This window comes from Otolemur garnettii, unplaced genomic scaffold, assembly GCF_000181295.1.
Source record: "Otolemur garnettii isolate 467f Iridium unplaced genomic scaffold, OtoGar3 scaffold00250, whole genome shotgun sequence".
Lineage (NCBI taxonomy): Eukaryota > Metazoa > Chordata > Mammalia > Primates > Galagidae > Otolemur > Otolemur garnettii.
In genome coordinates, this window is record NW_003852645.1 from 692,471 (window position 1) to 719,225 (window position 26,755).

Consider the following 26,755-nt stretch of genomic DNA (forward strand, 5'->3'; position numbering starts at 1 on the left):
ACAAAATATTAGCCAAGTATTGTGGCAGGTGCCTATAGTCCCAGCTACTTGGGAGGCTGAGTAGAGTTTGAGGTTGCTGTGAGCAGTAATGCCATGGCACTCTACCGAGGGTGATATAGTAAGACTCTGTCTCAAAAAAAAAAAAAAAAAGAGAAAAAGAAAATCAATACTATGATCCCATCTGCTGGAGAGAAAATAAAATGAAAACAATACCAAGAGGTGCTGCCTAGTTTTACACCTAGCTACACAAAGAATTATACACACTGGTATGCTTTTAGAAAACTATTCAACATACATTTCACTCTTCTTAAAAAAAAAAAAAGACCTTGAAACATACCCATTAATAATACTAATACACCCACCAATTTTCATTCATTCTTACCCTTAGCAATTCCCTTAGTTCCAGGAAAATCACTGAAAAATAATTTTAGTGTGTTGAAATACAAGTGACTGGGTAGTTTCTCTACATGAAAACTTGAAACTACATTTCAGTGGCCAATAAAAATCATTAAAGAAGCTTTTAGAGATGTCACATTAATGAGATACACCCTCTAATACAATATTTAAAAAATAATCTGAAATGCTGTTTGAATACTACAGAATTAAGGTCAATGAAGGGGTAGGATAGGTAATAACACTTACTTTTCTAAGTGTTATGGTGGGCATAACAGAGAAACTTGCAGGATAAAAATAAAGAATTAACTCCACTCCTGCGCCCCCCCCCGACACCAGCCCCAGCTTTATCTCCTCTCTTGCCTTTGTCTCACCTTCACCTACAGCCGTCTCACTCACCGGGTCATTCCTTCATTGATGCTGGCAACGAATCCTGCAATTGACCTCCGTCCAGCTGTAGTGTCATGGTAGCAATCAATGCCAACTATCATTGCTAGCTTCAGCTTTAAAACAAATATTGCAAGTTTAGATACAACAGAGTACTAGCAACATTTAAGAAGTAAACCCGTTGTCTTAAGTATCATTTTTAAAGGTGTATCTACCAGTTAATTAAAACTCACAGGCATATCAACCCTCCAAAGCTCTCCTCCCATCTTGCAATTCATTTGCAGAGCAATCTTTGTAGCAATGGCCATGACTGTTTGCTGTTTGCCTAAGGTTCGGGCTACCACACACTGACTTGGTGTAGGACAATCTGTACATAAGTATTTCTTAATAGCATCATATTTGTCCTTCCGATTACTTGACAACAGACAAACAACCTAAAAACAAACAAAATGCCATCATTATAAAGAATTAGGGAATTGATGATTACATTTAAGGGAGAGGACAGGAAACCAGACCCACCTGCGAAGTATGAACTCCAAGTACAGTCATTTATTTCTCATGATTCGTTTCTATATATAGCTAATTGGTATGACAGTTAACAACTTCTAGACACTGTTCATTATATTTAATCAAAGGACAAATGCTCACAAAGGAAAGAAATCATGTTAAGCAAACTATGGCACTTGAAACTGAATACCATTTGAACTGGGGAATTCAGTTACATATGCTTTATGTGACCAGCTTGGCGTAATTCAGAGGTAGGGAACAGGGCAACACAAGTTAGTGATCACTGACAAGTAGACAAATACAAGATTTTCAATAGTTCTAATTTATGATTCAGTTAGCAGCATGGCTTTTTAACTTTACAGCTCTGGCTCGAGAGTCTGATTAAACTATGAACTTTCCTAGGAAGCTCATTGACAATTCTGGGTACAAAATGGGAGTGCCTGAGCTAAATATACTCTTGTCCAAATTCTAGAATATAAGTTTAAGTTTCTGGAGTTGCATCCAGCTTCCAACTCATTGCCATATCTTCAATGTATTTCCATATTCTCCGGATTCTTATCTTTCTTCTATTTTATAGCATTCAACAAAATAATTTTCTACCTTGGGTACCTCCAATATTCCAGACAACATAATATAGTAATGTGTCTCTGGCATCTAAGTATGAGATGAAAGGCTATAAAAACAGATTAGATGAAGCCAATTCATTTCACCCAAACAGAGATATGTTGTTTATCATTTGATTTGTCTTTGCCAACTCATAACCACGTGGAGTGAAGAGTGAAAGTGAACACTCAAGGGGGCAGAAGAAATTCCTTCCAGCACTCAATTCCCCACGTCTTGTTGCTATTTTCAGAATATTTCCATATAAACTAGGAATATACTTTCAATTAGTTTTTAAAAGCAAAGATATAAACACCTAATAACTATGATCTGTGAAACAGCTGAGTTATTTGTATGCAGATCTAGTTACCGCCCCTTCCTGCTCTACTTTCTATCATAATCACAGGCAAATTTTTCCTCACTATTTAAGTTTTAATTTCATATTGTCATTCTATCATTTGCAACTTACAGTTCCCCTCATCGGATGTGTGGCAATCTTATGCTACAGATATAAAAAGCAATAGCACTTTGTTGAACCACTATGTGTAAGCCACTACAGTTCCAGGTCACAAAACTGACAGAAGTGAGAGCAAAGATAAGTCAACCAGCTAGATTTCTCCCAGAAGCCCAGCTCTGCTAAGAATGAGGAGGGCTATTGTGTTAAGACATTTATATTCTACATTTAGAAAGACTCACATGTACCCCCATAGGCTAAACCATAGACGTGATCCCACCAATCGTCTTCCCTCCACCCATCCTCCCCCCTCTCCTCCCCTCCCTCGCTCCTTTCCCCGTATTCTTGGGCTAAAATTGGGTTATAGCTTTCCTATGAAAGCTATAAATTAGTTTCATAATAGGGTTGAGTTCATTGGATACTTTTTCTTCCATTCTTGAGATACTTTGGTAAGTAGAATATTCTACAGCTCCATCCATGTGAACTAAGAAAATGGCATGAAGGCTATGTCAACCAGTTGGATGAAAGTATTTCAAATTGTATATAGAAACAATACACTGTACCCCATGATAGTATTAATGTACACAGCTATGATTTAATTAAAAAAAAGAATTACACCCTCATATGAACGATAAAACAAATATAGTCTAGCAAGGAGGAGGAGTGAAGGAGAAAAGGGGAGGAGTCGGGGGGGTGATGGGCCAGAGTGTGCGGTTCTCCTACAACTGAACTTTACTTTGGAAGTGAGAACAATATAACCTAAACATTTGTACCCTCATATTAATTTGAAATAAAAAGTAATGATTAAAGAAAAAGAAAAATGAAAAAAAAAAAAAAAGAATGAGGAGGGCTGAAGTACTTGTCTTGGAGATTGATCAGGTAGGGGCCCAACAAAATAGAAGGAACATTCAAACTGGACAAGTTGAAGAGACCTGAACAAAAAGATCACTTGCTAGGGACCTCTTACCCCACACCAGGGGCCAGCAACAGCAAGGAACAGTGCAGGACAGGCAGGGATTGTTGCAGGAAGGAAGAGGAGGAGGAGAGTACAGGGAAAGCGCTCAGTTTCGGCTGGTTCTGCCTCTGTACATGCCCAAGCCTTTTTCTCCTTCCATTTTCTTCCACTATGGACCAGGAAGTCTTGAGGCTACTAACTTGAAGTTCTTGGGCAAAGAGTGAGTGCAAAGGAGATTCTGTACTGAATGCGAGTAAAGGTTTGGACAACTCCGAAGTTTCCTGACACTGAGTGTACGACCCCATTTTGCTGTATTATGCCAGGCATGTGGACTTAAGAAGACTAAGGCACTGTCTCTCATGTTTCCAAAGGCTGCATTCTAGATGCACAGTAAAGAGAAAACATACCATTTCAATCCTGATAAAATTTCAGGGTGAAAGGAGTATTGGAAAAGAAATATAACTTGAATATTTTTAAATTTGAAAGCTTTGCTAGAAAATGCAGAGGTAAGATTTAGGAAAGTGTGTGGAGTATGTGTGGGAGAGAGGTGCTAGGCAGGAAAGCAGCATGGCAAGAGCTAAGGCATTCCATCTCAGAGAGTCCTGGCTGCAATTACACCTATGTCAGTGCCTAGAGCATTAAGGGCACGCTACCTGAGACGGGGTTAGAACACGAGGAAGGCAGATGACCCTGTGCTTGAACATAGCAACCTAGAGCAACCAACTAAGAATTCATATAAATCTGGACAAACAGGTAAGAAGTACCTGACAGCTTAAAAACCTAGTTTGAAAAGAGTGTAATGATTTTTCTTTTAATGATAATTTGAAAAATATACTGGGATTAGTGAAAAATGTAGAGTTTGAGGGGCTACCTGGCAGCAGCAATGACCTATTGGTCCTTGAGAGAGGTGCTAGGTGTGACAATGCCATTTCACTGCACAAGTGTCAATAGTGTTACTGCTATTATCACCACCAAACTGTTTTCAGTTAAGGAAAATAAAACCAAAAACAACTTGCCTCAGACCACACAAATGGCTGAGCCAGGATATGAATGCAGGGATTTGACTTTAGAGTTTATACTCTTAATGACTGTGCTACAGATCAAAACAAAAACAAACAAAAACCCAACAACTAGACCAAAATACCTAAAATTTCAGATTACAGATAAAAATCATCCACCTTAACTGACTGCCCTTATCTGCAGTCCCCAGCCCTTTGTACCTTCTGTAATAGTAATAACACACTACACAACAAGACTCCACAGACAGGAGTGTCTGTTTTTCAGCTGCTCCAAGTCATCCCTCACTCACCTTGGGGGATGGGCAAAACAAATCAGCACATTCAAAGATAAGACAGAAGATGAAAGAGTTCAGGAGAGTGGCTCTGTCTGTATTTTTAAACACTTCAGCTGTGATGGACACTGAAGTTTGCAAGTTGCCAAGTTTCATGTTTAACAGGGCTAGCCCACTCACCAAGACAGTTCTCACACCTGTGTTGAGGAAGTTTCTATTTAATTATAAAATTATTCTGTGTGTGCTAAAGAACTAAGAGCTGATTTTTTACTTTTATGCCTTTCAGCTTTCTCCTTATTTTCTAGAATTAAAGCCTTTGAGTTTGAATAAATTGAAGATGGCTTTTCTACAGTTGTCCCTTCCTTTTGCAGAATGCAATTAAGAGGCTACTAGGCACACAACTAAAGTTAGTGTTAGTTTAGCTACTTTAGGACTGATGCACACAAAATGTATCTTGTACCTTAGAACTCAAAATTCCAAGATTTACATGCATCCTTCTAAAACAGCTCATTCACTAGAAACTGTCTATGTATCAATGTATCAATTAGCTACTTACTATCTGGGTATCTGATGTAACCTTTTGCTGTAAGACTCTCAGATAGGCTTCAGTTCTATCATCTACTTCAATCCTAGAATGAAAGTACACAATCCAACATTCAGGAAAAGCAACAAAAAATGTACCATGCATATTTTCCCATATATATTATAGCACATGAAACATTTCTATGTAAAATCAAACACTGAGAATAGCTATTTAGGCAAAAGGCTATTTCTGACACAAACAAAGGCAATTAGGCACATACATTTGACGGTCTCATTTGATCTTTTCTCCCACCCATTTTAGTTATTAAAATATAACTGTTTATAGGAAGCCATCATATCAAATCTTTCAACTAAGGTAATCTAGTTACTGTTTTTAATAGTTCCATCACTTCTGAGTTCCCAAACCCTCCAAAATGACTACGAATCAATTTTTGAGTAGAAATGACTTGGTAAACTTACATTATTGCTTTCTTCATTTGTATACCCATTGCTGGTGTAACTTTAAATAGATTTTGTATCAGTGAATTAGCTGCTTCGTAATTTCTTCTTGTATAGATCAATAACCAGTTATCTAGTGGCTTAACGCTAATTAATGGTGCACCTCTTGTTTCTTTTGACCAATCTGCAAATTGTGGATTGTAATCAAACTAGAAAAAAGTTCAGAGACACTTTAAATTCCATTGTAAATTCTCAATAATCAAGCCAAAAAGTCTTCAACAATTATACCATGGCATATTTGGAAACTTAGTGTAGTACTACTTATATATTCATAGAGAGACAGACAAAAATGTATTCAGTGGGGGGGAAGATAGAAAAATGTATCCAAAGGAATATGGTAATTCTATCTAAAATATTTTCATATTGACAGCTACTGCTTGACTGCTTACTTGTACCAGGTACTAAGTACTTAGTTGCAATCTCCTTAATCTTTTCTAAAAATCTTATAAGAATAGCTGTTATAAAATGTTTTCTTTATGATGAAGATATAAAAAATAAGGCTTTGAAAGTTAAGCAACTTGACTGAGGTATTAGATGCTAAAAGCAAGCTTCAAAAACGAAGCACTGCAGTCTTGTGCCAATTATCACAGAGGAGAAACCCAGTGTCTACTTCTAACTTCTTATTATACAGGGATACATATAACATCATTTATATATATGATTTCTATAGTAGATAATAAAAACAATTGCAATCAAAATGTTAAATTTGCATTAATAAATTGCTATTCATAGAAGTTAGGAAGGGCAGTTTACTATAAATTATTTTTTTAATTTTGGCACTTACAGTGATTCAACTACATTAAAAAAGTTTTAGAATACTTGCTTTTCCTTTTCTGATGATTAAATATAAAAGGCATTAATACATGTACTTTATATTATCTCTACAAATAAATGGTCCAGGCAAAAATGAAGCCAATCAAATTAAGAGTTTCCTTGCAAAAGATTACTTCAGTGGCAAAACAGCAAACCAATCAGATAGTTAGAATTCTTCTACATATTAAGGCTGTTGTAAAAAAGTCAAGCCGCCTTTTAGTTAAGTCTTGCAGATTATTTCGCGGACCGAGCTACAGGCTCCATATTCTCCAGTGCTTCCCCCCTTCTCTCCCTGAGCATACCCACTTCTCAAGTCCTGCACTGCTTCTCCAGAGTCTATCGGGGGAGTGTGGAAGTGGAAGGGGAGAAGTGAAGGTGAGGAAAGGACCATTCTGGCATATACCCAGGTTTTTCCTACTTGCTGTATTGCCATCTGACCCAAATCTCACTTGATTGACAACTTTAAAAACTGCCTTACTGTTTTTCCACCTTGGTGAATCTTTTCTGCTTGCAAAATTCTTCCCGAGAAGGACAGTAAGTTGGAGTCAAAGCTCAAACCCCAGTCTCGGAGCTCCCTCTGAACATTATCATCTCTGTAAATTTAACATATTTACATGCCACTAAACTTAAAAGAAACACAGCAAAAATTAATAGACATATGCGAATAGAGATGTACTCCAGCTTTCAATGTTTATCTCCAGATTGGAATCCTAGCCAGCGTGTCAGGAACCACCACCTCTGTGCTGCTTCCCAGAACGTTCTTTGATTTAGAATTCTGATGCCCTAACTACCTTCCCCTCAGAGTAACCCCCTTGATATGACAAAGACAGAAAGGTTTATCCAAAAACACTTTCTGTTTTGTTACTTTCTTCTAAAAGGACAATTAGAAAGGCCACAGGCTAGAGCTTAACTTCATTATGTCCTAAAGAACACAAGCCCACCCCCAAAACTGCAAACACAAAAGGAAAAAGTGACTTTCTGTCACTCTCATGGGAAATCATCCCCCAAACCCACTGTAAAATACTAAACAAAAAACTGAAACCATGTCCTACGAAAGAGATGACTTACTTATGAATATAATCAATGAGTCTTCCTACTTCACGTTGCCTTTGTTCTGGAGTCAGTCTCGTATGAACAGCCAAGTCTTTCATTACATTAAAATCATTACGCATTTTATCAGTCAGACCTTCAAATGAAACACATAAAGGCATGTGATTGAAGAAATGATGATCAGTCTAAATAATATAGTAGATCCTCCCTAGTTGATGTCTTCCTTAGGTTGACCTAATTCTCGTAGACCGGACATGCTGCACAAGTCCTAAAGTCTAGTTCCTCAAGGTGACCAAATCCATATTTTGACCAATTTGTTACAGTCCCTTGGGTGATCGACTTATAGAGGTTCTTATAGAGGTAATTGAAGAGTAGGGTGTGAAGCAACCTTAACAAAAGGGCTTAAGAGGTGGGGTTGAGGGAGGGGGCAAAGAATTCTGAAGGACTTCTAGAAAAGAAAGGATAATCTACTGACTCCCTTTGAAGTAAACAAATTTCAACAGTACCTGTAAGGTAGCAGAGCTCAGGAATGAGCATTGCAGGCCCCGGCAATGTGCCCCCAGGGCCCCTCCTTCTCTTGGGCTGGCTGACCAAGACTGGCTGCTTCAAGTCGGTGATCTCTTGGTTATATTGCTGCTCACGAGAGGAAAGCGGCACTGTTCATACCAAATGCCTTGAGTAACATATCTCAGTGGGCAAAATGGTGGGGTTTGTTTGTTTAAATAAGAATTGATGCCAATAGCAAGGCTGATAACAGCTCCCAAATAAGTTTTTAAAAATGCATTTTAAAAATTTTCCTGGCTCGGTGCCTGTGGCTCAAGCGGCTAAGGTGCCAGCCACATACACCTAAGGTGGCGGGTTCGAATCCCCAGCCCGAGCCCTCCAAACAACGATGGCTGCAACCAAAAAATGGCTGGGCATTGTGGCGGGCGCCTGTAGTCCCAGCTACTTGGGAGGCTGAGGCAGGAGACTCGCTTGAGCCCAGGAGTTGGAGATTGCTGTGAGCTGTGATCATGGCACTCTATCCAGGGGGATAGCTTTAGGCTCTGTCTCAAAAAAAAAAAAATTTTTTTTTTTTTTTCCCTAAAATAGGTTGTGAATTATATGCTCTACTGAGTACCTCATTTTTCCCCCTAAAGGCTTAGATGGTCAAGGACAGGTTTTGAGTCTTGACTTTTAGTCATATTTCTATTTGCTTCATTTTCTAACTTTTTGGCTTAGAAGCTGTTGAGTCTACACAACATAATTCCTCTAAAACCACGTGTTGTAGTGAGAACTTACTAATAAAATTAGTCTCGTGATAAACAAATAGGGAAAGGGAAAACAGGTCTACGCTACAGAACATTTTTAATCAGGAAAGTTCTTATAGGATCTTCCTATTTTTAAGAGGCTCAATTTTAATTAAGCAGAATTAAGATTCCACATATGGCTTTACTGTCTAAAACAAGCTTTTACAACTTGTGAAGTGACAAAACATGACGACATTGGTGGTTCAATGTCCTTACAAAATGAGCTCTCTGGCCTCCAGCTCAGCTCTGCTCTTCTAGACCCACGACAGACTTGGACTGAGTCATCCTCACCAGTTTCTGTCCTGTGTCTTAAAGAGCCTCCTCCCCGTCTTCTCCTGTATCTCGATGATAGATCTTTTAAATGCCTGATTAATACAGATATGGCTTTTTTAGTTAACAAAATCACATCTCCACTGAGAATACAAGTGGAGCATCATCATGGCCGTTTCCTTCGTCTCAGCCTCTCATGGCTGGACAAAGGCACGCCTGTCTATTTCCTGTTCTTATCACATGGCAAGGTGCGGGCCACCTATTAGAACCCTTCTGAATTAAGAAACTACAAATTAGAGTCTGTCTTTGACTTCCTTCCTATCCAAAAAAAAAAAAAAAAAAAAAAGTTAATTTTCTTATTTCAAACAAGAAAATTTTAAGTAGAACATTCACATCTGACCTCTGCTTCACATAGTTATACTACTGTTTTATCATATTATTTTCCATATGCAGGGTCTGGCAGCAGTTACCCTCCTCATGTCACATCATATACTTGGGAACACACGTGGCAGTAATTTCAGAAGTGTTCTTCCTCTCACCCTCTTTCACATAAGTGCATAGTTCCTACCACAGAACTCAGGGATCCTTCCTTTCTATACTTTTAGGGCCTAAACAAAAAACCTAACAATTTTTTAATTTTCCTCTAGATCTAAAAACCAGCACATTCATTTCTGTTCAGCATTATCGTTGAACCTTTTTTCCTTATAACCAATTGACTGATCTTCACATCCAAAGCCCTTCTCCTGCTGAATGTTCTCTAGACACATGTATTATTTTTGATCCTAAACCACCACTTACTACTCAAATTGCACTTCTCCTAGGAAGTCCTAAGAATGCCTCGATTATTTTAAGTATTTCAACCCAATCTTTTTTCCATCTGATCATCCCTGGTTATGACAGAAGTCTTCTCCACAGAAAGATCCTGAGCTGAGGTCCAAAGCATAAGGTAAGACTCCAGTCTGCAGTGTGTCCAGCACAGAGGAGGGCATGGGAAGACAGCAATGGCGGGCACAGTAGGGCAGGGGCCAACTGCAAGGACAAAGCACCAGCAGGGGCTGCCTCATGCAGGGGCTCACTGGATAAAGACCAAATAGTTAACTAGACGCAGGAGCAGTGAATGGGAAGTCACCTAATTCTTTTGGGTAAAAGAAAAATAACATCAGATTTGTATGAGTTTCAAAATGGATCAGAAAGCAGATGATACTAAGATCAATTCAATGAATTATAAAAATGAGGCCCAGGAAGAAGATGAAAATCACTTAGAAAAGGAGAAAAACAAAAATATTTCAGATAGCAAGGCAGAGTACCAGTATTTAACGAACAATGAGTTACACAAGCCATAAGGTCTGAGGTTTTAACTGTGTACCACATGTTTATGTAAATACCTGAGTGGCTATTTAGGCATTGGAAGGGTACATAAAGTATGAAATCTCCACCGTTTAGAAGTTATTTTCCCTGCATTGATCAAGAGTGCAGAATGAGACCCGATTAGGGGAATATAAATAATCCATTCAATGCTGGCAACATGGGAGGTTATCTTTGAGACATCCAGATACTTAGAACCAGGATCACCAGGCAGTTGAGCTTTGACAGGTCTGGACTGGAGCTAGAAATATGGGAATTATTAGCATATCATATGCTAGAAGCCTGGCACAGCCAAGGGACTGCATACAGTCCTAGTTCATCTAGGGACTGCAAATACAGTTCAGGAGCCTGGGGCAGAAACACAGAATGGGCTCATGGGTGATGTTCAGTATTAGTCAGGGAAGGGGAAGATTTTCCCTCATCTTGCTTCAAGTTTAAATCACCATTTTCAACTGATGTTTCCTTCAAATTTGTGCTGACTTATATCAACTCCTCCCATCCTCAACAGTGATTTTTCAAGTTTAACACAGAAAAATGCTACAACTCATGTCTCATAGTGACTTTTGACACCCAGAAGCATTCTAGGCTAGGCATGGTTGGAGTCCTTAAGAAGTAAAGAGGTTGAAAACAGTGGTAGGAAAATCAAGCTGAAATGACCCCTGGCCTGTTTTCATTTTACCAGGAGTAAGATTGGCCCTTCATGCAACTTCTCATAGAACACCTCCCCCTGTCATGACCGCTGACCTCTTCAGTCATGGCAGAGCAGCTGAAGAGCAGCACAAAGACCACTAGTCAGACGTGTACTTTTCCCACAAAATATTAATATGCAGTAGCTCATTTATCCCAATTTTAAAAAAACATGAAATATTCTACTAAAAGTAGAAAGTGATAAGCTTTAGCACTCCAGAGACAAATTTTACTATTTTAATTGCTATCATTTTCTAGAAATAATTTTCCTATACTTTTAACAAAGCTTATCAAGTGGAATGTGACCTTCAGAAAATGTGACCTACTAAATCCCTGAGGATTTAGGGGCCAGACCTGTGGTCTCTGAATACTAAAACAATGTTAGTATGCGCTCCTACATAAATAACTGTCTTCTACTCAGGCTTGCTGTCGTCTAGTAGTCTTGCTACTATTTGCCTCTATCTTTTCAATTTGGTGATTACAGTGCCCAAAACTAGAATCTTTATATAAAAGTATGTTTGATGATCACCCAATAAACTGATCTAGCCTATGGGAACTTAAACAAGCTTGTCTGAATTCTGCCAATATGTAATCAAAAGAGTTAACCCATAGGCAGCAGATTTAGCACAACTGATATGGAGGGTTCACTGTTCAGGTGGAGTTAAGCAAAATGTTGATTACAGGATGACAGACAACATGGTAAGCTGTTTACTCTTGTTTCCAACTGTTATCAGACCTACTTTCTTCCCCATGCTTTAATTCAAAGATCAGTTTTTATTATACTTAAAAAGGGAACTGGAAAAGGGAACTTCTCATTATGTGAACTGTACAAAATACAATTTTAATAATTTGATAATGAGTTAAAATAAATTCTGCTGGGAATACTTTATACAGCCTTAAAAGCAACTTGTTTAAATGGTGCAACAAGTGTTGGAAAAATCTACTGAGAATATTTCAGATTTCTATCAAGATCTAAATACTTCAGATGAAAAAGATAAATCAGTACTTGTGTCTTACCTTCCGGTAATACTCTAAGAAGCTGACTTCAGAGCCGTCAGCTTTTTTAAAGGTGCTCTTTGGATTCTGGTCCCAATCAATATCATCTACTCTGTATGTTTTATTGTTATACCTGTGGAATGATTGAGATTTGACTGCATTTGATAGAGCTAATGTTAAAAGGAGACTAGACAGCATGCATTCTCTAAAATTTAAAATCATCTGGCTATATTCAGTGTTAGGGAAAGAGAAAGGGAAAAAGAGTTCTTACAGACTATGCCAGATGGATGGGGAAACTGACCACATTACCATCAGAAGACAACTAGAAAGGCTAACAATTATTAGGTATTTGTCCTTTCCATATAAGTTATATTCCCCAAACTTCCACCTTGAGAAGGAACTATCCCTTCCCCTTTTCTGTGTTATTCTCACCACTCAACTTTAAATCCTATTTCTTTCTAACATTGTAAGCTAGAAAGACACAGTATTTTCAGACTTGCAAAAAAAAAATTATTTTGCATATTATAAAAGCAGTCTTACTTGGTAAGAACAATTAAACCTATTAGTTCTTTAGAAACTTGTTCTTGAAATTTATGTTCTTCAGTTTGATGATAAAAATTGAACATGAAATCTAGAACAGTCTCACTTCGAAGGACTTTGTGACTAACATCGGTACAAAGCATGATGTTGTTTTCATACTGGAGAATAGAAGTAGTGAAGCCAGGCCAAATCACCAACCTGTCAAACGAAATGGAAGTCAAGAAGTAACTCTGTAATATCCAAATGTGTTTTGTATATATTTGTATTTTTTCACCTTTATTAGGTGAATTTAAAGTGTAGAGTTTTTGAATGTGTTAATTTACTTATTTCTAGGTTTTAATAGTTCCGAATAAACATGTCTTTTCAAGATTTTCAACATCAGTAATAAGTCCCATTTTATATAAGTACACTAACTTTATTAAGCTATTGGTTACATCGGCCTAAGACTTGAAAAAGTTGCCAATCTAACTGGAAGCACCTATAATTATTATAATAAACCTAAACCACTTGGGCTGCCATCTTGATACACCTCACTAATTGATGAATTTTATTACCTAAAAGCAAAATATGAACTTAGCATTGGACAACTAATCTGCTTACCCAATGTTAGATAAATTATGTGAATTTTTTAAAATCCAAATATTCTGAGATGTCTCATTATTATTCAAGCCAAGTTAACACCAGAAAATTTGATCATTTCCAATTTTGAGTTATCATTTCCAAAGTGTGTGATTAAGGCTAAGGAATATGAAATTTTCCACTTCATACAAACCTATGATTTGGAATATCAATTGGGTCACTTGGGTTATAATAATTCCGTCCAATTTGTTGCAAATTCATGATTTTCAAAAGCCTAGAAATTGAAAGATCAGAATGGTAACAAAAGTGAATATTGACAAGTATCTCTAATATTGCAAGCAGAATGGCATATTGTTTAGAGTAGGATTTGGGAAACTATAGGATCTTTGGCTAGGCCAAATTCAGCTTCACTGCTGGTCTTTTTATGGCCTATGAGCTAATAACAGTTTTCAAATTTCTTAAAGGTTAGGAAAAAAAAATCAAAAGATTACTTTTGATTACTTTTGACAAAAGATCATTTTACACAACTGATGTAAAATTCAAATTTCAGTGTCCATCAGAAGTTTGACCGGAACACAGCCAGGACTGTTCATTTATGTATTTTCTACGGTCCTTGCTTCTCTAGTGCTCTCACACTGCAGTAGCAGAACTGAATAGCTGCAACTGAGACCACATGGCTTGCAAAGCCTAAAATATTTAATATCTGGCCCTTTGCAGAGAAAAGCTTGTCAACCTCTTATTAGAGAAAAATAAATCTAGCAATTATATTAATATAAAATAAGTATCAAAATGAATCTTATCATGACAGTTACCTTATAACCAACTTAAAAAGGTAAATCACAAATCCAAGTATTATAATCCATTATTCTCATGCAAGTTTCAGCCTCATTCAGACATTCTCATTCACCCCCACATGAAAAATGTTCTTTATAGAGAGCATATGTTTTGATTGAGCATTCGGAAAATCTGGTATATACACTGAAAACCAATGATCAAGCATGTAGTATGTCCCTTATGGTGGATCAAGTAACCTGAACAGCCCTAACCCTGCCCCTTCCCTTCCTGATCAAGTACCCACCGTGGGGAGAAGAAATATATAGTTAGCAATAAGCACCTGAGGATATGTGTTCTTAAAAAAAAGTGCAAATAGTTATCTAAAAGATCTGATGTCAATGCAAATGGGGAAGTTAAAAATAGAATACTTGTTTAAAGCAAACAAATGAATTTTACATCAGTAAGCCATACCTTAAATGAATATTACAATACGGAGAAACCAAACGATCCTAATGAACACTGCAAAATCTAGCTTATCACACATACAATTAAACCTATTATTCTTTTTATTGAGAAAAATTTAAAAATTGTTTTAAGGTTTTTCTCAATAAAATGTTGACAAAACCCACTAACATACCTCCTGAAAATAATATTATAGAACTGCAAACAAGTTGGTGATGTGGGTGGAAGTTCATTTGTTAAAGTAATTGTAATCCTCACGTGCTCTCCATTCCGGGTCTGACTAAAAACTTCAGTAACCTAAGGCCAGAGAGGGAGAAAACCAAACTTAATTCTTACAGGAAAACTAAACTTAACCATATTGTACCTGTTTGAGAAAGGAACAATGAGAAGTACATAAACATTTTAAATGACATTTTTTAAAAATGGCTATGAGAAAACAGTAGCTAAGTGTCTCATAATTCAATTGTATCATTAAGTAACTCAGGTTATTTTAGAATGACGAAGTAATGCCAAAATAGCCTTTTGGTTTGCAACAAGTCCTATCAGACAGAAGACCCCTGGGGTCTCTCTAAAATCTATCTGAACTACCTTATATTGTAGTAATTCTGCTTTTTTAAAACTTCAGATCAATGAGAGTATAAACAATTAGGTTACAATGTTTACCAAAGTAATTTAGCTTTGAAGTAGAAATCCCTCATCTCCCTCTCCCCATCCAGACATTTGAAATAACCTTGTGCTGTAGTCTTTTAGGTAAAAATAATATTGTTCCATCAAAAGCATGACACCTTCCAATTAGATCTTCGTGTTGAAAAAGAAGAGCTGAACGAAGTCGTCTGGCTTCCATCAGTGGGTTATAGTCAATGTGATACTGATATAAGGCCCACTGGGGACGTGATGTCAATCTGAAATGGTTTGTACTTAACCTCACTATAATGCCTGAAGAACCTGAAAAGTAAGTCACAATTAACAAAATATTGAGTTTATTCTTCTTTGAAATCTTTCCTACCACAACAAGGCAGATAGATCTGTAAACACAAAGCTAAGTGCAGCAGACAATACGAAAGTTCTCAGACATCTGACTTTGGGGGCCACTAACCTATCTATTCAGGTGAATTCCTAAAGAATCATACATTTAGAAGTAAATTCTCCTTAGACTAAGTAATTTACAACAAAACCAATGAGATCTCTTCATGGCAAAGAGTTTTAAAAGAAAAATGATCTATAGAATATTTAATGAGAACATTTTAAAATATGCAACTAAAAACACCTAGAGGCTGGGCACTTACACCTGCAATCCCAGAACTTTGGGAAGCCAAGATGGGATGACTGCTTGAGCCCAGGAGTTCAAGGCCAGCCTGGGCAATGTAGGGAAACCCCTTCTCTACCAAAAAAAAAAATTAGCTGAGTATGGTGGCAGGCATCTGTAGTTCCAGCTACTTGGGAGGCTAAGGCAAGAGAACCACTTGAGTCCAGGAGTTGGAGGTTGCAGTGAACTGTGGCTCCAGCCTGGGTTACAGAGAAATACCTTATCTCCTTATAAAAACAAATCACCTACAACCCATTTCATCAAAGCTGAGAGAGAGGAAAATGGAAAAGCCATGCAGGATCCTTGACTTAATGTTTTTTCTTCCTAGTGATACACCACACAAATAAATGTGAAAAATAAAGTGCCTCAATTCACTGCTCTGTGTACTTAAAAGGTTAACTCAATAAACTATATTCTTAATTAACCTACCTGTTTTGTGGTGTTTTTTTTTTTGGACAGAGTCTCATTATGTTGCCCTCAGTAGAGTGCCATGGCAACAAAGCTCACAGCAAACCTCAAACTCTTGGGTTTAAGTGATTCTCTTGCCTCAAGTAGCTGGGACTACAGGCACCTGTCACAATGCCTGGCTATTTTTTTGTTGTAGTTGTCATTGTTTGGCAGGCCCAGGCTGGATTTGAACCTGCCAGCTCCAGTGTATGTGGCTGGTGCCCTAGCCACTGAGCTATAGGCGCTGAGCCAACCTACCTGTTTTTGATTCTTTAACATGGTCTAGGTTCTGTCTTGTATTCACACCAAGATCATGAAAATCTCTACGACGACCTCCTCTCTCTGCTAATGATAACTCCTGAAATCCAGCAGATATCTGAAGTTCTTAAAAAAAAAAAAAAAGAAAATTATATACCTGGGCAATACAAAACATAAATAATATTAATTCCCACAATGTTACTACATGCAGCCCAAAGAATATTGAAATATTGAAATATGGAAGATAACACACAGCAATACTCTAAAAATGTTTGAGTTATCTGCTGGCCAAACAGGAGAAGGGTTTCTTAGATATACTTCATTCATAAAGATTTTCTTGTCACGAGGCAAACAATTACTCCCTTTCAAGAGATACATATATTTAAAAAATTAAAACAACTAGACTGTGAAGAACTCAGGATCATGTGTTTGTTGACCAAAAAAAAAATTTTTAAGTCCGATAACTACCTAAGGGCCTCAATGTTAATATTTTCTACCATCTGTCATGATGCAATTATAGCTACAAAAATTGGTAATTTAAGGGTTTGAATCCATAATCTTGATTAGAAAACCTAAGCTCAAAAAGTAACTTCCTCACTATTTAATTCCCTTGAGAATCAGCAGGATGGAGTATGTACCTGTGCATATCCCCTGGCCATGACAGACGTTTCATACTGGGATAGGTAATAACGTACTGATCATATTACTCAGCTCATACTTAGTTCCAAAAAACTGTGGCTACAAGAACCTACATCATTAGGTCATTCAATTTTCAGAATGTAATGAAGTATATATCAACAGTACGATGGGGGCCAAAGAATGAATATGGGCTTTGCCATCAAAGTGCTAAAATTCTAGCTGTCAATTAACAGACATTTTTATCTTGTATAGACTATTAACAGACATGTTACCTTGTAGAGACTATCTTGTAGAGACCCAAAAACCAATCTCTCATTCTTTCTTTAAAAAATTTATTTTGGGAATAATATATATATATACATAATTTATAATATATATATTTTTTATATATATATATATATATAAACTAACATTTCCACTACTCCTGCTGTTAAAGATGGCCTAAGAGACTTAAGCAGAAATTGTAGGATGTTCTTTGTCAGAAAATGCCTTAGGAGAGCCAATAGCTGATTAGTGCCTTCTGTGTTCTCCATCTCAGCTCTGCCCTGCCCTGCCCAGCCCATAGTGCCTGGAATCTGAATAGGGCAGCAGGAGGGGTTCAACCAGCTCTTCTGAACCAAGCATAGGTCTTAATGACGCAAGTCATGGATTCAGTACAAATGAGTCTAGTTTTTTTATGATCACAAACACCCACAACTGCCTACTTCTGGACTTCTTCATTTGAGAAATACCATAACAGTAGCTTAAACAAAATATTGCAGTTCCTGATATACTTTATAAACAAGTTATTTGATGTGAGCTTCAGTTTCTTCTGAAAAATTGAGGATAAACTTTACAGGCACGTATGATAACAAACATCACTTAGAAAGCACTTTACTAGCCGCTATGTTAGTTCCTATACCTCACGATTTGCAGGGACTCACTCTACTTAAAAATCCTTTAAATATGTAACTGTTCATATATTTGTCCCTTCAGTGAGCTTTTCATCCCAGAGACTCCCAGTCTAAAGCATCTATGGCACTAGGTGAAAAACAAGTCATGACTACTGAGTCCACCCTGATGATAGGGAATCATCAAATCTTGTTTGGAAATTTTTCCCTGAAAATATTTGATTTGTCTTAAAAAAAAATCAGTTCTGGATACAAAAACCCAATCATAAGTTTATGAATATAAACAATGATAAAATCTGTTCCCATTTCTACATATAGTCCTGCTATTTGATTAACTGTCATTCTATAAAGAGAAAAGATTTCCGAATGGGTAAGCTTGGCAATCTTGCTAATTCCCCCTTTCAGGCAACTGCCAGGGTGATTTTATTCCAAATACAAATCAGACCTTGCCACTGTGCTATTTAAGAATCTGTCAATGTATCCACATCCTTTACAGGATGAAAATCAGGGTTCAACCAATGTCTCAATAATAATCTGTTAAACTTGCCATATTAACTTTTAAACTATGGTGGGTACTTCAACATTTACTGTGACAAGCAAGTCTCAGAATCCCCATAAGAGCACTGAAAGCTAACAAAATAGGGACTTCATCTGCTATCCCATGTGTTATTTAATCCTAACAGTAGTCTTTACCTCTAAAGGTAGACACTACCCTTTTACAGACATGGAATTGAGTTTCACATAATTAAATTTAAGATCATGGTTTTTTAAAAAAGTCATTATTAATGAAGATTGATGCATAAATTGTTTAAGACATGAGATTTAAGTATTTCCCACAAATGTATGTGCATTTTCAGGCTGCGTTATAAGAAAATGTTTCCTCAACAGCTTCGTCATATATATTGTACCAAGTTTTAATTTAGTAAAATTTTGCTGTATATGTTAAATAGGTAAATAAATCAAAATTTCTAAAGAACTTCTAGAATTTTCTATAAATACAGAAAATACACATATACATGTAGTTATTAAAAACACAAATACAGTGCTATTTTACAACTTGTTTTCATTTGGCATAGCTGAAGTAGGTTCCCACATTCTTAAAAATGGCCAAATGGTCCTCGGTTATAAAAGTACAGTGGTTTTATCTGACTGTTATTGATTAGGTAATTCCAGTTTTTGTACTTAACACCCTTACACATCATATTGTCATGTTGTACTTATCTCCAATTTTGCCAGACACATTCCAAGAGTCAAATTGCTAAGAGGGCCCCATTACAGTTGCTATATATTATAAAATGCCAATGCAATTATACAATGCCATCAGTACAAATGCCAGTGCCAACATAAGCAAAAAATGCAACAATGGAGAAGAGGCAGGTAAACAAATGTTCCAGTTTAGTTTACATCTCTTTAATCAAGAGGCTTAACATTTCCATTAGCCTTTGTATTTTTCACTGCACTGTCTTTTCATTGCCTTTGTTCATTTTCCCACCACAGAGGGAATATTATGGATTACTGAGAATGGTCTGATATCAAGAGGAAGTTACTCTTTTATCATTTCAGTAAGTTTTCATGTCATTGTTTATCTTTTGACATTGATAGTATTTATATTTATCATAGTTCAATTTATATTACTTCACGATTGTCTTAGCATATATCCTTTTTCTTAATATTTGTGAATTTAATTAATTATACCTAAATATAAGGAACTCAAAATAAGGACTAAAGTGATCCAACTTTACTTTCTAAATAGTCATTTGCCCCAACACTATTGAACAGCTCATTTCCTCCAACCACCCCAGAGTTAAAATGCTAACTTTATTAAATTATTCCTCATGTAGCTATTTATTTTTTCCTATACACAGAACAAACTTAATAACTTCTTACATCAAGAATCCAAATACTGGCTCAGCACCTGTGGCTCAAGTGGCTAAGGCGCCAGCCACATACACCTAAGGTGGCGGGTTCGAATCCAGCCCGGACCCGCCAAACAACAATGACGGCTGCAACCAAAAAATGGCCGGGTGTTGTGGTAGGCGCCTGTGGTCCCAGCTACTTAGGAGGCAGAGGCAGGAGACTCACTTGAGCCCAGGAGTTGGAGGTTGCTGTGAGCTGTGATGTCACAGCACTCTACCCAGGGGGACAGCTTAAGGCTCTGTCTCAAAAAAATAAATAAAAAATAAATAAAAAATAAATAAATAAAAAGAATCCAAATAACTAATTTTTGTAAAAATTCAGTGAAAAAAATCACAATTTTTGGAATCAGACTGATGTTCTGACCCTACCAACTGCCAGAACTTTGACCTCAGTTTTCTGCAACTGAGAAACAGGGCTAACCAACACAACACACGTGACAACGTGTTTTATATCAAAGTTATGTTAAAGTTGGTACAACTTTTGATGAAGTCACTAAAGATATCAAGAAAAAGTTCTAAAAATGGCTTATGTAATTAGCTAACGTGGGGCCCTGGCATGTCAAAGCTGTTTTTAATTTTCAAGGAGAAAAGCAATCACGTGGTACTCCACCCACAGTAGGCTGCACAGTTAATTATTACTTAGTTATTCTGTAGGCCCTCTCATAAAAAGGGTCTGTACACTACTTACTATTCCATGCTTAATGCTACACACATGAGTAAACTGTTTTGACTCTCCCTTCACCTTGTGACTTGGCTGTTGCTCCTACTGTTCCTCCTCTCTGTCGTCCACGGCCAACTAATTCCCCCTCTGCCGGTGGCTGCTGAGGTCTAGGCTGACTATAACCAGGCTGCTGACTCTGTAGTTACAGGCAAATAAAGAATAGCATTCTTTTTATGTCAGGTGGTGATAGTTAACCAACACCTAAGTTAGTAATCAAATACTTTTAGAAAGAAATTTTTTTGGTGACAGAAGAGTCACCAAATAAAGTGAAGAATCAGCTTCTAATAGCCTTAGAAAATGAACATGATCTCCCTTGGTCAATTCCTATCTCTGTTAAGGACTGTTTTAAATTTATTTCCAACAGTCTAGGCTGATAAAAGTTCAAAGAAATTTTCCATAATAAGAAGTGGTGCAACACTCACAGCAGCGGCACCAACATGTTGTACCGTCTCCTGACCCCGGGCCCTTCCTCTTGCTCTGGCTCTGGCTCGCCCAGTCATTTTTATTTTTCCTAGAGAAGAAATAATCATAAAAAAATACTCAGTGTACATAATCACATTTGACAATTTCTACAATGTTACATTTAAATTTACTTAGTTGACATTCTAAAATAAAGTTCTAGGTCATTATATCCCTTTCTAATCTTTCTCGGCATGGTTTAAAGCAACCATTCCTACATACAACAAACTGAAGTGCTTACTGTGAATTGGGCACTGTTCTAGGGCTTAAGGAGAAAACTTACATTAATGTAAGATTTAGGTTTTCAATTTATTTACTATAAACAAACGGACATAGGAGGAAAACAATGCTAATAGAATTGAGATGCTGGTGACTAGTTCATTCTTTCCCATTTGGAGATTTTATATATTTATACATGATAACATTTACTGTGAATGGGCACTTGTGGCAAGTTTCTCAATAAGCCCCTTAGACAATCCTTCTACATACATAGGATGTCCACCTGGATCTTCCCCCAGTTCCAAGAATAGCTTAAAATGAACACACCAAACTAAGAATATCTCTTTTACCTCATCACTCATGTGCTATAATGTCATTCTTGGTGAGGGGCATCACTATCTACTTTGTCTCTAAAAAAAAAAAAAAAATGATCTACTACACCAATTTCCCCCAATTCTTCAAGGGCCTGCTATTGGCCAGGATCAGCATTTGGCATACCACCCCACACACCCCACCATGGAGAAGAAAGCTGTGTCATCCATCTCAGAGTAGATGCCTTAAAGCTCTGCTGCCTGAATCCAATTCCTTCACATTGCAGACAAGTAACTAAACAAACCACAATACCCTGTGATTCCTGTCTATGTCTGTAAAATGCTTAGAATAACCTACTGCATAGGTCAACTGTAAGGAGCAAATGCAAACCCACAGAGTGCTTAAAAAGTATGTGGCACCCATTGATCCACGAATGGATCAATAAACTGTGGTATATGTACACCATGGAATACTACGCAGCCATAAAGAAAGATGGAGACTTTATCTCCTTCATGTTTACATGGATGGAGCTGGAAAATGTTCTTCTTAGCAAAGTTATCACAAGAATGGAAGAAAAAGTATCCAATGTACACAGCCCTACTATGAAACTAACTTATAGCTTTCATATGAAAGCTATAACCTAATTATAGCCTAAGAATATGGGGTGGGGAGAGGGGAGGAGAGTGGATGGGTGGAGGGAGGGTGAGTGGTGGGATCACCTCTATGGTTTATCTTACAAGAGTACAAGTGAATCTTTCTAAAAGTAGAATATAAACGTCTTAACACAATAACTAAGAAAATGACATAAAGGCTATGTTAACCAGTTTGATGAAAATATTTTAAATTGTATATGAAAACACCACACTATACCCCATGATTGCATTAATGTACACAGCTATGATTTAATAAAAAAAAAAAAGTATGTGGCACCTAGTGAGCACTCAACAAACATTAGCCCTCATGGAAAATTAGAAGTACTAATTTTAAAAAAGGTAATGATGAATACAGCAGAATGTTTTAAAAAAAAAGGAATTAATTTACATGCTAAAGAGGCCTACCTCTAATAACATTTAAACTGAGATGTAAAAGAATTAGGAACTGGAAGGTAGGTGGTATGAGTTTTCCAAACAAGAGCTAAAAATCATCTATGCCTAAATGCTGAGAGCTTGGAATAGATACAGAACTAAAAGATGCCCAGTGTGACTCAAGTGCAATGAATGAAGACAGTTGAGGAACTCTGAAATGGGCAGGGATCAGACTGTATAGGGCCTTGTAAGCAAAATTAGGGAGCTTGAACTAGAGGTTCAATGCACGAGAAATCACGGAAGCTTCTAAACAATGGCAAGTTATGACATCATTTACATTTATCATCACTCTAAGTGAGGTTATCCTCTTTTATGAGTTCTAACAGCTTTTAAAATTCTTTGCTCCATGAAGATCTTCCTTAAAAGACAAATGGCATTCTCCAGTTTCAAAAACCTCTGACTATTTCCTATTGTGTTCTATGGGACTACAAGCAAATATGTGAAACAATCCATCTCTAAAACAATTTCCAAAATAGGTAAGGTAAAACAAGATAATCTGCTGAGGTGCTATCATGTCAACACATATAACTGTAATCTCATTAAACTACTTTGTATTTACATTTACGTAAATCATGACAATGGCTATACATGTACATTTAACTCACGTTGGGCATACTGGCAATACACGCTTGAAAGTCTCTGATGATACACAAAAATCAAATCCAGAAGCCTCTGCTTGAGACTCCTGCAAACCCTACTTGTGTCCAGCCACCAGGACAATCAGTTCCATGACTCACCCTACACCGTGGCACGGCCCTTTACACTCCCCCTCCAAAAGAATACGGTTTCTCTCCTGGTATCTTTGTATGCTTCTCTCAAAGCCTTGTTCCCACTTCTTGCGCCTCTCATTTCCACGCCTGCGCCTCTACCTAGGCCGCTAATCACAAACTAGTCCTTGCACCGGTTCCAGAGCTTGACACCCTAGAATCAAGGCAAACAGCAGCGATGAGCTGAACTGCCACCTCGCACAGAGAACAGCCTAGCACCAGCGCAGTTCTCAAAATGTGGCCTCCAACTGGCAACATCTGAAACTTGTTGCAAATTATCGGTGGGGTGAGGGTGGGGGAGGATGCTTCCAGCCCCATCGAGTTAGAAACCGGTTTTCACCCATCCTCCAGGTGATTCTGCTGATGACCCAAGGGTGAGCCCACGGCAGCAGCGCCCCAATCACATAACCAAACACGTGCTGGCAAGGCGACCCCCGGCGCATGTTTGCCCCGCACAGTCCTGCCCCTTTCAATTTCCAAAATATACCACATTATCGCTCTAAAGTAAGAAAATAAATTTGCCTTTCTGACAACCACCACTAACGGGAACACATCTGTGCCCAAGTCACCTTCACCTACCAATAAACACTAACTGCAAAACACCGCGCAGTGAACGCTACCGTTCCACCTTACAAATTGTTGAAATGGTAAATTTCATGTTGTTTGGCCACAATAAACAAAGCAAACAAAAACAAAAGCCAAGAACCCACAAGGAGCAGTCCGCATGCTGTGGCAGCTGGCGTTAGACGCCGGCAGGATTAAAAGGACTGCAGAGATGGGCGGTGCGGGTCCCGCATCTTGTTACTCCCGGGCCCGCCACGGCGGCCCAACGTCCCATCCTCGGCGCGCAGCCTCCCTCCCGCCGAGCCTCCGCCTTGGACGCTGGAGCAGGGGGCGGCGTCTCGGTCCCCGGGAGGTCCCGCCCCCGGCCTCGCACCGCGGCCCCGCCGCCCTCGCACCTCGGCCTCGACCCTCAATCCCGCAGCCCCGCAGCCCCGCCGCCCTCGCACCTCGGCTTCGCCGCCAACAGCTCCAACGGCTCCTGCGGCGATCCTTCCGCGCACGCCCGCCCGCCCGCCCCGCGAGCCCGGCCCGGTCCCCGCCGCCACCTGCACCGCCACGCCCACCTCGCTCCTAGCGCCGGGCTCCTCCTGAGAACCAGGGGTACGCGGGCTCCGGGGAGTCTGGTCCTCTTTTTCCGGGCCGGCTAGCGGACGAACACACTTTCGAAGGAGTGAGGGCACTGCTCTCTGCGCACGTGACACCCAGCTAACGGCGGGCGGCGGCGCGCGCTGCGCCCTCATTGGCTGATGCACGGAGGCGGTTTTTGATGGGGCGGGGGGACAGGGCAAGACGAGCCCCGCCTCCGCCCGTCCTGGCCACGCCCACCAAGCCGCACCCCCGCGCGACCCCGCCCTTCATGGCCCCGCCCCCAGTTTACCGTGCCCAGGCCCCGCCCAACACAGCCACTGCTGCGGTAGTTCCCGGAGTTGACCCACTTGCAGGCTGGGCTGGTTCCCCCCAGCTAGTGGAACAGGGTGGTGTAGCAGGCCCTTGATAAACTTTGCATTGTGCCCGGGTGGGCGGTAAAAGCTCTATTGTAAAAAAGTAGACTCGATCTGGGGCAGGCCCTTAAAATCAGAAGCTATGTCTTTCAACAGGGTCACGGAAGTAGAAGTTTGCCCCCCCCCCAACAATAAAACTGTCTTCCAAGGCTAGATTTCGAGGCACCTGTACACTTGAAAACCAAATCCATAAATGAGCATGTGTACAAGCATTCTTACGCGTCTGGCAGCGATTCTCCGGCTTCACCTGCATTGGAGGCACCTGCAGGGCTGCTCTGCCTCCTCCCCAGGCTCTGGGCGGCGACCTCCGCAGTTGCAGCCCGCTGGCTGCATTTCTGAGGACTAGCAGGTGAGGATGCAGCCGCTCCAGGCCAAAATAGATGCCCTCAACAGGGGCTGATTTCCTCACATAGGCAAAACCAACACCAATAAAACAGTGGGAAATATTGTGGAAAGGAACAGGATTATTTGTCAAGCTGGGGGTGGTGGTGGACCGATGCTCATTAATTAATTGCCTAACTACTTATGCTCCACGGAAGTGTAGGTGGTAGCAGAAATACTGTCATCTCCACAGACATTTTTTTAAGGCTGCATTTATACAACAAACATACTGGTTTTTGTTGATGTTTAAGAGGGTATACTTGGAGGTGGAGGGCTTGAGAGGGCTGAAGGCTCCCCTAAACCACACCCCAAGTCCTATAATATCATCCGGGCAATAAAAGGAACAGGCTAGATTTCAGTTCTCCCCACACTCGCTTCAGAGTAAAACTCTACAAGAAGAACTTCCAAAAAATACAGAATCCCAGATAATTCTGATGGGAGCGAGGAGTTTTCTTTTAACAAGTGACACCAAGTTATTCTGATGTTGGGGAAAATCTCAGAAATCCAGGGGGAGTCTCTTGTTATTTTGATGTCATATATATTTTGAGAATTTATGCATAAATATGACACTTGAATCGAGTCACTTGGGGGGAGAAATGGCTTCACAAAGGTTTTAACCTTTTAAAAACTTAAAGGCGCATTTTAGAATAATACGGCATGAACATTAACTTGTCTAGGAAGGATAGATATTGGTGAGAAAGATGTTTCCAGATCTCGCCAGCAGATGGAGCCATAAAACAGGAAATAAATCTTTACTGCCTCAACTTGGAGCTAAATGGACAACAGAGGATAGAAGTAACACTTTCCCCTTGTATTTAATTTCTCTACATGCTTAAACTCCTTGTAATTGCTGAAGATAGGTACTCACGTGAAACATCATCCCTGCAGAATGCCTGGTGTTCTCTGTATGAAATGGTTGGTTTCTAAAGACATAAGAAATAATGACACAAGCAAGATGTAGACAAACCCTCTAATTCTGATGATGCAAATACGGAGCTCACCTAAAAATTGAAAAGAAAATATACAGAGAGAAATTCAAGGAACAATGATAACTTTAATTTTTTAAATTTTATTTCAGATTGACATGAGGGTAATACGATTAGGTTGCACTGTTTGCATTTGCAAGGTAAAGTTGAAGTTGTAGGTGTGTCTTTCACCCAGGCCACGTTCCATATACCCATGCATTGTTCCCTCTGGGGAGGGACCCAGTGAACCCCCTCCTACCCTCCCTCCTTCCTGAAGTTAACTGAGTTTTTCTCTCATGTGAACATGCCGATGTTAATCCACAAGTTTCAAATTAGTATTGAGTACATGTGATGCTTGTTTTCCCTTTCTTA

General features: G+C 38.9%; 1 protein-coding gene across 3 annotated transcripts in view; it reads right to left on the reverse strand.

Moving 5' to 3' along the window:
- Window positions 1–24,723, reverse strand: part of PIWIL1 (piwi like RNA-mediated gene silencing 1) — a 32,705-nt gene extending 7,982 nt beyond the window's left edge. The window contains exons 1-16 of one of the 3 annotated variants that reach the window (XM_003802603.2): window positions 24,600–24,723; window positions 21,053–21,141; window positions 20,652–20,766; window positions 16,465–16,590; window positions 15,184–15,398; window positions 14,629–14,750; window positions 13,411–13,491; window positions 12,639–12,836; window positions 12,120–12,231; window positions 7,998–8,124; window positions 7,510–7,627; window positions 6,920–7,034; window positions 5,590–5,777; window positions 5,144–5,216; window positions 1,014–1,214; window positions 793–896 (exon numbers count right to left, since the gene is read on the reverse strand). In XM_003802603.2, coding sequence (XP_003802651.1) covers window positions 793–896; window positions 1,014–1,214; window positions 5,144–5,216; window positions 5,590–5,777; window positions 6,920–7,034; window positions 7,510–7,627; window positions 7,998–8,124; window positions 12,120–12,231; window positions 12,639–12,836; window positions 13,411–13,491; window positions 14,629–14,750; window positions 15,184–15,398; window positions 16,465–16,590; window positions 20,652–20,766; window positions 21,053–21,130 — 1,973 coding nt within the window. In that variant the 5' untranslated portion in view covers window positions 21,131–21,141; window positions 24,600–24,723. Of the gene's footprint in view, window positions 1–792; window positions 897–1,013; window positions 1,215–5,143; window positions 5,217–5,589; window positions 5,778–6,919; window positions 7,035–7,509; window positions 7,628–7,997; window positions 8,125–12,119; window positions 12,232–12,638; window positions 12,837–13,410; window positions 13,492–14,628; window positions 14,751–15,183; window positions 15,399–16,464; window positions 16,591–20,651; window positions 20,767–21,052; window positions 21,142–24,599 lie in introns of those variants that run through there. The other 2 variants (XM_023508486.1, XM_023508487.1) reach the window with 2 other exon arrangements.
- Window positions 24,724–26,755: the final 2,032 nt, after the last annotated feature.